The sequence below is a fragment of the Stylophora pistillata genome, chromosome 2, assembly GCF_964205215.1.
Source record: "Stylophora pistillata chromosome 2, jaStyPist1.2, whole genome shotgun sequence".
Classification (NCBI taxonomy): Eukaryota; Metazoa; Cnidaria; class Anthozoa; order Scleractinia; family Pocilloporidae; genus Stylophora; species Stylophora pistillata.
This window is the reverse complement of record NC_142520.1, coordinates 3,427,878-3,442,200: the sequence shown is the minus strand read 5'-3', so window position 1 is coordinate 3,442,200 and position 14,323 is coordinate 3,427,878. Positions and strand designations below refer to the sequence as shown.

Below are 14,323 nucleotides of genomic sequence, written 5' to 3'. Positions count from 1 at the left end.
GCAGCTTTCCCAGGATCTGCGCCGCAATTTTTCATTAAAGGCGGAAGATATAAGTTCCATGTGGGTGAAGCAGTTTGTTTGAGCAGAGACAACATTACATTTTTGATCTTAACTCACTGTATTTATATTATCACCCCATTCACGGTCATTGCAGTGTGCTACATCAAAGTCTGCCGCGCTGTTTCAAGATCAAATCGTATTTTCTTACAGAAAAATAACCTCCAGGGCCACCGGGTGAATATACGGACGTGAAAGTCACAAAGACTTCAGTAGCAACTCTCTTCTCCTTCTCATGTTGTTGGCTTCCAATTTATGTCTTGAATTTTGCTCAAATCCATGCTGGGGAATATGTACTCTTGAGAGAGACAATGGTATCTCGATCGGAGTCGGGTTTTTGTTGTACTTCAGTGGCTCTATCCCTACATATACGGGAGCAGGGATGGGGCAATGGTCAGAGCACTCGCTTCCCAACTCGCTTTTAAGCACAATGTTAAATCATCAGCATATTTCACAAGTGCACCCAAGTATACTTACACACAGAATATAATCCAATTCTGTGATCTAGCCTGTGGCACCCTCTGCATGGTTTGCATGATTTTCTTGTGGACAGCCTCTTAAGGTCCCAACTCGCTTTTAAGAACCCTAAATTAGAGAAGAATGGGCCAAAATTGGCCCACTAGGCTACGTAAAACTAAGATAAAGCGGTGTCAACGAAAAGTAATGATTATAACATAAAATATGTTTACAATTAGCTCAAAACAGTTTAAATCAACTGCTATTGGTTGAGACTCACTTAATGCTATACCAGATGGTTGCAAGCCCACAATGTTCTTGTCCTCTTATTGGCTTGCTTCGAAGTAAAATTATAATGCTTTGTTTTATGCGAAATAATCATCCCCGTCATCTTCTTCCTCTTTATTTTCCTTGTCATCACGGAGCGAAGGTGTATGTTTAGCGACTCTCAAATTTGCTTGAAAAGAATCGATTTACAGGCAGAGGGACAAATTGAGAAAGGTATTTAAATTGTTTTTCTGGTATCGTTCGGATCACTGAAACGTGCGTCATCCTTGTATAATTCTGTTGTTAAGTTGTTGATGACGTTCTGTGTATAAATAATCTTCGATGGTGATCACCGCCAACTTAAACGATGTTATTTTTAAAACTTATTCTGATAACATGAGAGGAATTATTCAGTTTCATACCTACTTATCTTCTAATTCTGGTCTGGGAATGGCTTCCATAAACTTTAGCTTATGATTGTGAAATACAATCTTCGCAAGTCGAACTGACCTTTGACACAATTTTATTGCTGTATGACTTACTTGTAATTAATGCTTGATAACTTGGCGCTACCATTAAGATCTAAGAGATCGCGGGAGTGAAATTATTTTGGCAAGTTAATGTATTTCGCGGAAGCATTTCCTCTTAAAACAATACATTGAAGGAAAAAATTTAGCACAGGAAAGAAAATTAAAATATATAGATATCTTGGAATTTTGTGATGACACCTTTTATTTCCCAAGAGACTCACACCCAAAGTGCGCTAGTATAGGTAATTATTAAAAGGTCCTTGTTGAAGGTTTTTTGCTATCAGCACCTTCCGATTGATTGAACTATGATGTATTTCGATTAATTTGCATCGTAGGCTTTTTAATTCTGTCTGCTGTTGGCCACCAAATATTAGTTAAACAATTCTCAGTTGTTGATAACTTTAAAGATATTGAATGAAATAACAAAAATAGACTCGATACACCCACAAAAACAAAACAAAAGTAAACAAAAAATAAAAGAAAAACAAAGCGAAATCAAAACGAAAACAAAACACATAAAGGAATAACAGAACCAGCAAAATTTCAAGAGTTTATGAAGGAACCACATTTTGGCAGCTATGGGTTAAAACAGTCCAATGACGCTGGCATGACGCCTTGACAAGTTATTGAGCTGAGGCAGTATTCCCTTCGGAGGAAAGCGCGCGTGCTCTTCGACCAATGAGAGCCTCTCTGATTATGCTTCGCCATAAATAATTATTTCAGATCTAGAATACTTTCGCCATTGCGGGTAAACATCGCCAGAACAATAGGAATTCTGCTCTATGGTTCTCAATCCAAAGACGAAGACGTGCAGAATTCCTGTAAGCTTAATACACTCCTTTTATCTTCACTGAGTTTTTAAACCTGGTTACTAAAAAAATTAGGCTCTGCAAACGGTACTCAGTACAGCCTGAGTCAGGGATTGAAGGAAGTAAGTTCTTAAAGAAATTATGGCGCCACGTCAGTGCAGGGAAATACGAGATGGTTTGTTTTTATCAACTGGGTTTGCGGATGTAAAGGGTTCCCAAAGCTGATGTTCAAAGCGCTAGCCTTCGTTAGAGCGATGGAACGAGGGGTTGACGCTCATTACTGGTTGGGTTGTTAAAGCTTTAACACTGAATACTGATTAAGTGTCTAAGACGAATTTAGATGTGCGAAACTTTTTGAAAGGTATATTTTTAAAGAGTTAGGTTACAGTTTTCTAATTTTCTTGAAAAAGCGAGAGACGAAAGCGTTTACGGATTCTTGCTGAGTATGCTAAGTAACAAGAAGATCTGATAAAAAATTCAAATTAAAATTTTATGCTCTCACAGATGCAGTTTTAATGAGAAAACCGATACACATAGTTATTTGACGATGGACCGGTATTGCGAATTGCATGTCTCAATTTATCATCCAAAAAGATTCCCTGCGGCGGAGTTAAATCTTTTTTCTGTTAATTATCGGGCAAGAGGTGTTGTCGGCGTTCAAGCAAGCAGTCCACGTTAATCTACAGGTATATCAAATGATGACCAATTCATAGTGGCCTCCATTAACGTAAGTAAATCAGTTTTCTATAGATAATCCATTTATAGGTGTCTTCTTAAAATCATGTTGTCTTACGTAACAGTGAATTTGAGATTTATCTCCTCAATCAGCATATGAAAACATCAAAATCAATCAGTAAAATTAAGTTACCGGGTGAAAAACTTTGGATGTTGATGAGAATTATTTAAACTAATTCTGGTTTTAAAAAGGCAAAACCACTAAATGCTGGCGGCGTGTGGCGCATTCGCATAGCTATTGATAACAATTGTGAAATTAAGAATTTAGGAGTTTTGAAAACAATAAAACAAAAGTAAGACTGTAAGAATCACTTAATCAAACCGCCTCGACTACAACAAATGATACTGGTCATTTGCGCAAATTAGAATTGTTAGATATCCCAGCTAATCCTAGTGGTTAAAACCGCAGGTTTTCCAAGGCTAATTTATCTGCAGTTTTCTTTGGTTGCCATTTTAAAGAAGGCTGAAATTACCATGTTGAGCGAGGCCTTGCTCAAAATGACAACAGTGTGTGTGAGTACAAAAACTTTTCACTTTTGGAAACAAAGTTCTGTTCTTTTTATAACCCAAAGAAATTATGATGTTTCATTCTTCTATTCCTTCAAGCAAAACAGTGAGGATTAAGGGAAAGTGTATTAGTTAGCTTAGCCTTTCGCAACTGTATTTGGTCACATCTATCCGGCGCATTCCGCCTTGGCTCGACGACGTTCAGCTTTTTTGCCTTGCGTTTACTCATTATATCAACTTATTCATAAATGTAATTTGACATTCAGTCAGAAGTTTTGGGCCCATGCCAACTCGTTTCTAAAGTTTTCTGTGATTTTAAGCATGTTACACTCATTTAGAGGAGAATACTTGAAATTCTGAATTCTATAAAAATTTTTATGTGATAAACATATTTTCTGACTTTCAAATACAGGTTATGATACGAACTGGAGTATTGATTTTGTTTTTAAAAACCTCGGAAGTGGCGGCAGGTATGTAAAGACAAAATGGTTTGAATTTGCAGCACGTCGCATGTTGCTGAACTGCGAAAATGCGTCAGATTTCAGTCGAAAATGTTTCCCAGTTTGAACAGGATACAGTTGCAATAGGGCGACCCACTTGGAAAGTGCCTTCTTCGTTAGAAAAGACGTTTTTGGTCCAGACACAAGCGTGGGACAACGAAGAATTTCTGAGTAGCGATGGAGAATCGAACCTAGCATTTGCTTTTTAAATTTCACTGGCTGTTGAATTATCAGTATAGACATATCCGATTGTAAGCTGCTTCTAATTGGACTATTTCAATCGGCGAACAGTTTATTTCCGGCAACAGTCAATTTGCTAATAAACAGGCACTCTTAAGATTCAATCGAATTTGATTGTCTGCGTATGAACTTAGCTAGATCCGAAAATGAGTTGGCCCAGGAACGGAGAAAGTAGACAACTTTAAACTTTCGGCCTTCTTCGGCAAGTTGACACCCTGGCCTGATAACAGATTTTTCAACCTTAAAAGGATCGTGTACCTTCTAAATCTTCGCCTGAAGAGGGAATGGCGCGAGAACTAACCTTCCCAGTGCCAGGTCCCCGTCAGCTAAAAAGTATATCAGATTTTAAGTTATAAACTTAACTTAGAGTTCAAGATTTCATTGTATCAAAGTATTAAATTATGTTTTTACCTCAGCTGACCTGGCATTAAGACAACCGGCTTATATGTCTGGTGACGATGGTTCAGTGGCTGCACTCGCTGTTGAAGGAACAACAGGAAGGTGTGCAGTAACCAGTCTCCTCACAGATCCCTGGTGGCGTGTGGATCTGGGGACGAGCTACACTGTGGATGTTGTAAACATTATTTGCGGTGCAGATGGATTAACAGATTTTGAAATAAGAGTCGGTCAGTGTTCCTTCGCTCCTAGTTAAATTCAATCCTCTTACATGGTCTCGCCTCACACATTAACACCTCTGTATTTTACTTATGCAGTGTGCATTTATCGATTCATAAGTAGTTTTGTTGATTTATATTTATTTCTGGCATTTTACACTTTCCTAAGGGGACAGTCTCGATAACGGAGGAAACTCAAACCAAAAGTGTGGGGGACTATACACTATGACGTCTTCACAGGAAAAATCCTTCGAATGCACCCCTGGAATTAGAGGTCAATATGTAAACATCCGAATAGAGGGAAACAACAAGAAGCTGAACATCTGTGAGGTGTCCGTGAATCCTAATCCAACAGGTGAATAATCTGCTATGGACAAGTGTAGGCAGGCAGTGAAGGTACGGTGGTGGGCAATGAGGCTGGTGTCTATACCATTACAATGTGTGTAGGTAGGAAAAGCAGGTAGGTAGGTAGGTCGACAACTGAAAAGGGTTGTGGCTATTTGAAAATGAAGGTAAGTGGGTATGAAGAAGTGTGGGTAGGTGGAAAACAAAGCTGGTGGCTATACGAGAATGAAGGTAGGTGGGTAAGGAGGTGGCGGGTGGCTAGTGGCTATATGAGAATGAAGGTAGGTGGGTATGTAGGTGGCTGGTGACTGGTGGCTATATGAAAATGTAGGTAGCTGGGTATGGAGGCGGCTGGTGGCTGGTGGCTATACGAGATTGCAGGTAGGTGGGTATGGAGGTGGCTTGTAACTGGTGGCTATATGAAAATGTACGTAGGTGGGTATGGAGGTGGCTGGTGACTGGTGACTATATGAGAATGTAAGTAGGTGGGTATGTAGGTGGCTGGTGACTGGTGGCTATATGAAAATGTAGGTAGCTGGGTATGGAGGCAGCTGGTGGCTGGTGGCTATACGAGATTGCAGGTAGGTGGGTATGGAGGTGGCTTGTAACTGGTGGCTATATGAAAATGTACGTAGGTGGGTATGGAGTTGGCTGGTGGCTGGTGGCTATATGAGAATGTAACTAGGTGGGTATAGAAGTGGCTGGTCATTGGTGGCTATATGAGAATGAAGGTAGGTGGGTATGGAGATGGCTGGTGACTGGTGGCTATATGAGAATGTAGGTAGGTGGGTATGGAGGTGGCAGGTGACTGGTGGCTGTATGAGAATGTACTGGTGGCTATACGAAAATGTAGGTATGTGGGTATGGAGGTGGCTGGTGGCTGGTGGCTATATGAGAATGTAGGTAGGTGGGTATGGAGCTGGCAGGTGACTGGTAGCTATATGAGAATGTAAGTAGGTGGGTATGGAGGTGGCAGGCGACTGGTGGCTATATGAAAATGTAGGTAGGTGGGCATGGAGGCGGCATGTGACTGGTGGCTATATGAGAATGTAGGTAGGTGGGTGTGGAGGTGGAAGGTGACTGGTGGCTATACGAGAATGTAAGTAGGTGGGTATGGAGGTGACTGGTGGCTGGTGGCTATACGAGAATGTAGGTAGGTGGGTATGGAGGTGGCTTGTGGCTGGTGGCTATACGAGAATGTACGTAGGTGGGTATCGAGGTGGCAGGTGACTAGTGGCTATATGAGAATGTAGGTAGGTGGGTGTGGAGGTGGCTGCTGGCTAGATGAGAATGAAGGTAGGTGGGTATGGAGGTGGCTGGTGACTGGTGGCTATATGAGAATGTAGGTAGGTGGGTATGGAGGTGGCTGGAGGCTGGTGGCTATATGAGAAGGTAGGTAGGTGGGTATGGAGGTGGCAGGGCACTGGTGGCTATATGAGAATGAAGGTAGGTGGGTAAGGAGGTGGCTGGTGGCTTGTGGCTGGTGGCTGTATGAAAATGAAGGTAGGTGGGTATGGTGGTGACTGGTGGCTATATGAGAATGTAGGTAGGTGGGTATAGCGGTGGCAGGTGACTAGTGGCTATATGAGAGTGTAGGTAGGTGGGTAAAATGATAAGGAAGGTAGATGAATAGAAAGGCCGGCTGCTGAGCAGGTGTGCATCCAGTGGAGTAAGACAACAAGGTAGTGAGAAAGAAATTAAATGGCGCAATAAGAAGGAATGCAAGTTGTTAGGTAGGGGTGTTGCCAGAGATGTTGGTTATTGGTGGTTTGAAGAGAAAGGTCAGTAGCCATTTACGGAGTGAGACGGGGATATCAATCATAACGATGGGGGAAAATATTTAATCTTAAAGCATTATTTTGGTATATTGGTTGCCTTTTCTCCTACCCAGATCTTACCGTGTAATTGTATCCGCTTGGCCGTGAAAGGTCTGGGTACGAGACCATCGGACTCCCTTTGTTTGCTTTGAGAATTACCGGAACCATAACTACTTAACTCTGTAGCACGCTTTGTTTGTTTATTTCTGTTTTGTTTTTCTTTTGTTTTTTATTAGTAAACATTGCCGCGGATCGATCAACATCCCAGTCCACCACGGGCTGGAATGGTTCGTCAGAGCGTGCAGTGGATAGAAATCTTGACAGTCGCTATAATGGGTTAAGTTGTACTCATACCTTAGCAGAAAATGATCCCTGGTGGCGAGTGGATCTGGGATCAAGTCAGCCTGTGTCAGAAGTGTTCATACTCAACAGGGTAGCCGAGTGTTGCATGAATAGGCTCTACAACATAGAGATCCATGTGGGTAAGCTCAATGCTTCCGTTGGATAAAATAAGTTTTTCTTTTTCCTTACGTTTAGTTGCAAGTCTTTCGTGCGATATAAATTTTATTTTTACCATTTTGAAAAGCTATGGTCTCAACCTTTTAAATATATCACACAGCCCCTAAAGAATATCCAAGTTCTTGACTGCAACGAAACACGCAGGGCTCTCACTTAAGTTCTTTCCCCCTTAGGAGACGGTTTGGAGGATAATGGAAACTCAAATCCAAGGTGTGGTGGGTTATACTCGATGGCCACTTTACACAAAGCTTCGTTTTATTGCAAACCGAGGAAAACAGGACGATATGTAAACATTAGACTTGACGGAAATAGAATGTTCCTAACATTATGCGAAGTGGAGGTTTATTCTGAAAGTAGAGGTAAGGTATAAGCGAAGTCGATTTCGCTCTTTTTTCTACTTCATTCATTTATTTATTCATTCTTTCATTGAAGAGAGAGGGGAAGAAGAGGGGAATTCACATTTTTTTGTCCTTTGCTAGTGACAAGACGCATTTCATGTTTCTTTAACATCTCTTTCATTCTAGCTCTTCTGAAGAACAAGCCAGTGGAGCAGACAGTAAAGGACGCTTATGATAAAAGTTCCATAACTTTGGTCTGTCCAGAGCCTTTCGGCTACCCTGAACCGTTTGTAGCCTGGGTCAGAGTTGGCGTCGTCCTTCAAAACAGCACCTCCGACCTGACACTGAATCTGTCAATCATTGCACCTTGGAATAATACCACGTGGACAATTGATTGTGTTGCCAATAACAAACATGGCACTGATTTTCACAGATTTGTATTGAATTTGCACAGTAAGTAAAAGAACCGGACAGTTCTCTGATCAATTTTTAGGTAGCACATCGGTAACAATTATGACGCTTAGAATTTAAACCTTTTTCTACTGGGTGATTCGGTGGTCTAATAGTCAGTCCTCTGGATTCCGGGCCGTAGGGTCTGGGTTCGAAGCCTGGCCGGCCCAGTGTGTCATGTTCTTGGACAAGGCGTATACAGCTGATTCAGTGATAACCAAACATTTTAAAAGGACTTCCACTTGATTTTATTCAAGGTAAATACTCGATGTGCACAGAGTACAAAGACTTAGCTGATGGGACAAGGTCAGCTTCCCATGTGATACATAACCAAGTGTTAGCTCAAAATGACAATGGCATAGATGAACGAACATGGTATCGCTTTGTTGATAAGACCACATGGAGCCCAATGCAGGTTTGATCTTAAGTTTACGAAATGCATTGGTTCAGAGGCGTCAAAGCGAAATAAAAAGTGTGTATAGAGGGGGGAGGGAAGCGGTGGGGCAAAAAGTCAACAGTTATAGTGTTTGCCTTCTTTCGTTTAATGTTTCCGAGGTCAGAGTAAGATGGGGTAATATGTCTTTGCATGCTGGAGCCCACTCTATGAACTTGGTAATATAAGCATCTAAAATGAAAACGTACTTTATGGTATGTGGAAGTCTCAAACATAGCGTTCTTCAAAATCGAAATAAGGAGCTCCTAATTCCCGTTCCAAAGTAAAGAAATTCAACTAACTGGCAAGCCTTGTAACATATTTCTCGCTAGCTACCAGGCTCCTGCACGGAACCCTGGGCATGTGGAACCCAGTCCTCAGGTTGGCTTCGTGGGGGGCACCCATCTATGGAGGAGGGTGTTGTGCTCCGAACTGTTTGCTTTAGTTGGAACAGCAATTGCTGCTTTGCAGAGTTGAAGGCGCAAGTCAGGAAATGCTATGGATATTATGTGTACAAACTTCAGCCGACATCTTTCGAAGTGAAAACAAGATATTGCGTTGGTAAGTAATCCGCTGGTTTCTCTGAATCGGTTCACAAGGAGCCGGTGAATGCCATTATTGGTAAGTCTTTTCCGATGTTTTCAAACGTTTCCCAAAGCTAAAACAATATCACAGAAGTCAATTTTTATTGAGCCACCTTAATACCCTATGAAGGCAATATGCCACGTTTAATTTCATATTTACACTCAATTCTTAGAAAAATCGACGATCCATTATGAGGACGCTCTCTTCCATCTCCCCGTGTCAAAAGCTGGCGTTCCTTTAGAACTGACGGGTCACATGATGCATTTGGAATATCACGTGACCTCTTCATGGAAATGTATGGCCTACTGCCTCGTAGAGACGACGTGTGTGTCATTCACCTACCTCTCCCAGAATAGCACGTGTGTACTTAACAACAAGACTGGATCCAGTAGCCAGGAAGGCTTGAGAGAGAGGCTTGGGACTGAGTATTACGAGAAAGTGACCTTGTCATAAAGTCGCTGTTGATTTATCGCTGGAGATACTGAATTACGCACACAGTGATTTATGAAAGGGACAGCGTTTTTTTTTTTTTCATACCATTTGTAACGATTTAGACACGTAATGGTAATGGGCTCCTGACACGTGTTAAATCGAATCTACTTGAATTAATTTTTTTAAGAATAGACATTTCAGTCACATAATTAACCTTTTTTCAGTCACATAAGCAACAAAATATATGTACTTCATATATTCATTGTATCTCATTTATCACTTTCACGGTTTTATTACAAATCAACTTAACGGCCTGCTCCCAGTTGGCTTGTTAGCTCAATTGTAGAGCGCTGCACTAGTATCGCAGAGGTCAGTGGTTCGAGTCCCGTACAGGCCTGAATTTTTTCAGGTCTGATTTTCGCTATTGCATAAATAGCGCTATCTACTGCGAGGATCGTGCATCATACGTATCTAATACCGCAGTTCAAAATATATGAACTTCATATATTCATTGTATCTCATAAGCAACGTGTGTTGTAAAATACTAACAATGTATACATTTGAGTATTTATATTAGTTTCGTTCTCCTCTGAAATTACTCTTGGGGAGAAGGCTACAGTACCCGATGGCCCAGTGGTTGGGGAAGAGAAAAAACTTCCAAATTTCCGGCAACTCTCGTGCGACGAGGTTGGTGCAATAGTACGAAAGACCACTAAAAAGACTTGTAGCCTCGATCCCATGCCGACACCAATGGTAGTAGCCCGCTTCGATGAACTTTTACCTACAATAACATGCATTTTAAATCCTTCTCTTGCATTAGGTCATTTTCCATGAAAATGGAAGGATGCTCTTGTAGATCCTCGCCTCAATAGCGCTTTATACTATTACTAAAAATAGATTTTGTTACGTGTAACCTATGAGACCCCCCGCACAGACTCAGACAAACATTGCGACCAGCTTAAGGAAATGTATGAGGGGAGAGCTGTAAAATTAAAAGAAAACGACGGAAAATTTCGTCAAAAAATGACTTGGCGTTCTGAAAGGAAGGGGCATGGTTGGTACCAAACACTGTTGTTGGGGTGAGTGTAAGACAGACTCAAGATATGCAGATAAATGGCCAAAATCACTCAAAGAGTGAAAGGAAGTAGGGAAGAAAGTATTCATTCCTTTCCGAAAACCTCCGCGAGACATGGCAAAGTGCAAGCGTTGGCTGGTGGCTTGTTCGCATGAGTTTTTTACGGAGAAAAACATAACAAGAAACACTTAAGTTATATTTGTGCTCTTCACTGGCCCGGCGGAAAAGGTCCAACAGCCGAATTTCCCGATCCACTAAAGGCAAATCTAAGACCAGCGCAAGTAAGTTGAGCACATGCTCCTTAGAGGAAAGCACCGAAAGAAAGAGAAAATTCAGCGTCAAAGAAACAGAAATTATTCAATGACAACTGCCTGAACATTAACTACATAAACTACATGAACTGGCATTTAATAGAAACACAATCAGTATTGAGCGAAATATACAAAAATCCGCCGCTCGTATCTTACAAAAGAGGGCGATCGCTCAAAAACATGCTCTTGAGAGCCAAACTTTGAATAGGCTATTCTAAACACGCGCTGGGGAGTCTTGTAGGCCTGTCAACCCCCTTTTTACATTGTTTACATCAGAATTTTCTTGAAAAACTTTGGCAGCAAACCATTTTCCATGATCGATTGCCGGATCAAGGGTGTGATAATTCCCGCATCTCACACCGTCTGTACAAGTTCTTCTCGTTTACCGCTTAATTTTAAGCCCCTACATTTTAACCACCGTTTTAGCTGGTCTACAGTGTATTCTTCCGGCTCTCTTTCAAATTTGGAGCCAGGAACGCCGTCCTCTTCGGTCAGAACTGTAAGGGAATAAGCGAACTACTCGCCATTTCCCTTGTAGCTCTCAAAGAAGTGGAGTTTGTTTGTCTGAGTCACGCGGGGGGTCTAAAATTTCATGACGTCATTAGTATAAAGCGCTATTCTGGGAAAGATACATTATTCCTAAACCTCCGCCCCATCAGTAACTTACAGTGTATTTCAAAGCTAACCGAGCGTGCTGTTTACGATCAAACCCAGGAGAATCGTGCATCTTTTGACCTTAATGCTGCGAAGTTTGAAAGCGGAGCGATGCGATTTTCGGGGTCAAAATCGCTCGGGCGCTTCAACCCTTTCAATAAAAGGCTTCCACCTTTGTCTTTCTTTAATGCATGACATTAACGACGAAATCAGACTTATTCAAAATCGCTCCAAAAAAAAAACATTTTTGAGGCAAAAGGACGACTATGCACCACAGGTAAAGTAATTCAACGTTTATTTATCAATGATTTATGTACATATAGTCAGCAATATATCACTGTAGGTGAGGCAAACAGTAAATCTGGTACATTCACTATAAAACAACGGTCGGCTACACAAACAGATTGTATGGGCCCCCTGTGGCTATACCAGATGGTTGCAAGCCCACAATGTTCCTGTCCTCTTATTGGCTTGCTTCAAAGTAAAATTATAATGCTTTCTTTTATGCGAAATAATCATCCCTGTCATCTTCCTCTTTATTTTCCTTGTCATCACGGAGCGAAGGTGTATGTTTAGCGACTCTCAAATTTGCTTGAAAAGAATCGATTTACAAGCAGAGGGACAAATTGAGAAAGGTATTTAAATTGTTTTTCTGCTATCGTTCGGATCACTGAAACGTGCTTCATCCTTGTATAATTCTGTTGTTAAGTTGTTGATGACGTTCTGTGTATAAATAATCTTCGCTGGTGATCACTGCCAACCGTTTAACGATGTTAGTTTTAAAACTTCTGATAACATGAGAGGAATTATTCAGTTTCATACCTACTTATCTTCTAACTCTGGTCTGGGAATGGCTTCCATAAACTTTAGGTTATGATTGTGAAATACAATCTTCGCAAGTCGAACTGACCTTTGGCACAATTTTATGCTGTATGACTTACTTGTAATTAATGCTTGATAATTTAGCGCTACCATTTAGATCTAAGAGATCGCTAGAAACAGGTGTCTATTAATTTCCGGAGTGTTTTTCAATTTCAGGATTGAAAAATTCAACGATTATTTGTCGTAAGGTCCTGAAATTAAGATCATTAATCGCAAAGGGCTTCACTTACGATTATTAGTCGCAAAGACTGTACTATTGCGATTAATAATCGTGGAAAGTACGGCTATTAATTGTGAAGATTGCATCATTAAAAGGCGTGTTTGACGAGCTTTTAGACTAATAATCGTGCATCATACGGTAAATAATCGCATCGGAGAGCAAATGTCATTATTAATCGTACTCCTCTCCAGAGAAAGTTCAACCAGAAATTTTGTTTGGACGGCCGCCATTACGACCAAAAATTCAGAAGTAAGTACTTCTTCGCACATGGCTATTCAAGCAATAAATGTCACACATTTGAAGTCTTCTTGGGTTCAAGTTCTCAGTGAACTTCATTTCTGTTTAAAAAGTGTGTTTACCAATGACGTTTTTCTTTTCTTTCGTCCTTCGACGAAGTTCAGCGCGGGCTTTCGATATCGTGAGAGAGTTGACCAACGTTTATTCTCGATGACCCAGAATAATGTAAGCAAATACGTTAATTTTGGACAGGTTTTAAGTAGATTTAAGTTTAACCGAATACAGTTGCAAACGAACAGCCAAATGAATCAAATCATGACAAATGCCAAATCCCAACAACGGCCTTTTGCGAAGTTGAAACGTATGTTTGTGAGCAAGCGACAGATGAAACCGGCGGCGGTGATCGATTTCAGGTGTGGATAACTTGCATCGCACTCCGCTAGTCCCGGCTTGACTGAATTAGAAATTGTCACACTCAATCCAAAAAAAAAAAAGAAAAGTTTCATTGATTTCCCTACACCGATTTCTTTTCTTTTCTTTTCTTTTTTTATTTTCTTGTTTAATCAAACGTAATTCGAGATGCGTTTGCATTTTTCATAAATGAAGAGGAAAGATTAATTTGAGTCGCGGGTTCATTTCTCCATCCCGCAAGACTCTAATGCTTTCCAGAACTATTGCGTTTCGAAATGGGTCGTTCAACAGCAATGGGGAAAACGCTGTTCCAGAATGGAAAAACTATTTTCGCTATTTTCAGTGAAACCCACCCCGACGAGATTGGCAAATTAGGGAGCTTAAGCAGGAGGACTTTTGAAGACGACGCCGCCGTCAATGAGCAGTTGAGACTGGGACTAGGTCCATTGCGCATGACATACCCCCGACAAACGACGTCCTCCTTCCGGCGACCACGTGAGTTTTAGGTATTTGACGGCGTCGTGAAATGTGAGTGATTTATGAGATTTCATGGCTTTTGTAGTTTTTTTCAACTTTTCTATGTGGTTCACACCATTTCAATCCATGTTCAATTATATTTTTAGGTTAGTCTAAGAGCAGTTTGTGCCTTTTTGAGACAGTTTTTGGAAGATAGAAATGGCCACGGAGAAGGATGCAACGAGCACCAAACCTCCCCCCAAATCGTAAGTAAGCTTATTAAGAAATTATTTATCTGCGAAAGTTGAAATGACGGTGGAATCCTAAGAACTTGAGCCAGTGTTGGAAGATCCCTTTTCCTCACTCTAAATTCGGCTATGCATTCGTCGTCGTTCATGTTATCCAAGTCAAAGCGATCGTACGAATCATAAGCAAAATCTGGA

General features: G+C 41.0%; 2 protein-coding genes across 5 annotated transcripts in view; both read left to right on the top strand.

Moving 5' to 3' along the window:
• The first annotated feature begins 792 nt into the window (after positions 1–792).
• Positions 793–14,323, top strand: part of LOC148736691 (uncharacterized) — a 42,769-nt gene continuing 29,238 nt past the window's right edge. The window contains exon 1 of the mRNA XM_088747741.1: positions 793–1,014. The gene's annotated coding sequence lies outside the window, so the exon portion shown is untranslated. The remainder of the gene's footprint in view (positions 1,015–14,323) is intronic.
• Positions 1,712–10,189, top strand: LOC148736693 (uncharacterized). Of its 4 annotated transcripts, none has more exons than XM_088747734.1 (12): positions 1,712–2,131; positions 2,762–2,846; positions 3,264–3,367; positions 3,774–3,831; positions 4,518–4,727; positions 4,885–5,070; positions 7,114–7,359; positions 7,570–7,755; positions 7,921–8,187; positions 8,442–8,599; positions 8,950–9,178; positions 9,375–10,189. In XM_088747734.1, exons 3-12 carry the CDS (start codon positions 3,329–3,331, stop codon positions 9,653–9,655), a joined length of 1,860 nt encoding a protein of 619 aa, XP_088603860.1. In that variant the 5' UTR covers positions 1,712–2,131; positions 2,762–2,846; positions 3,264–3,328; the 3' UTR covers positions 9,656–10,189. The 4 variants fall into 4 exon arrangements, with proteins under 4 accessions (XP_088603860.1, XP_088603862.1, XP_088603859.1 ...); XM_088747736.1 differs by having other exon boundaries at positions 2,624–2,805; XM_088747733.1 differs by having other exon boundaries at positions 2,624–2,846.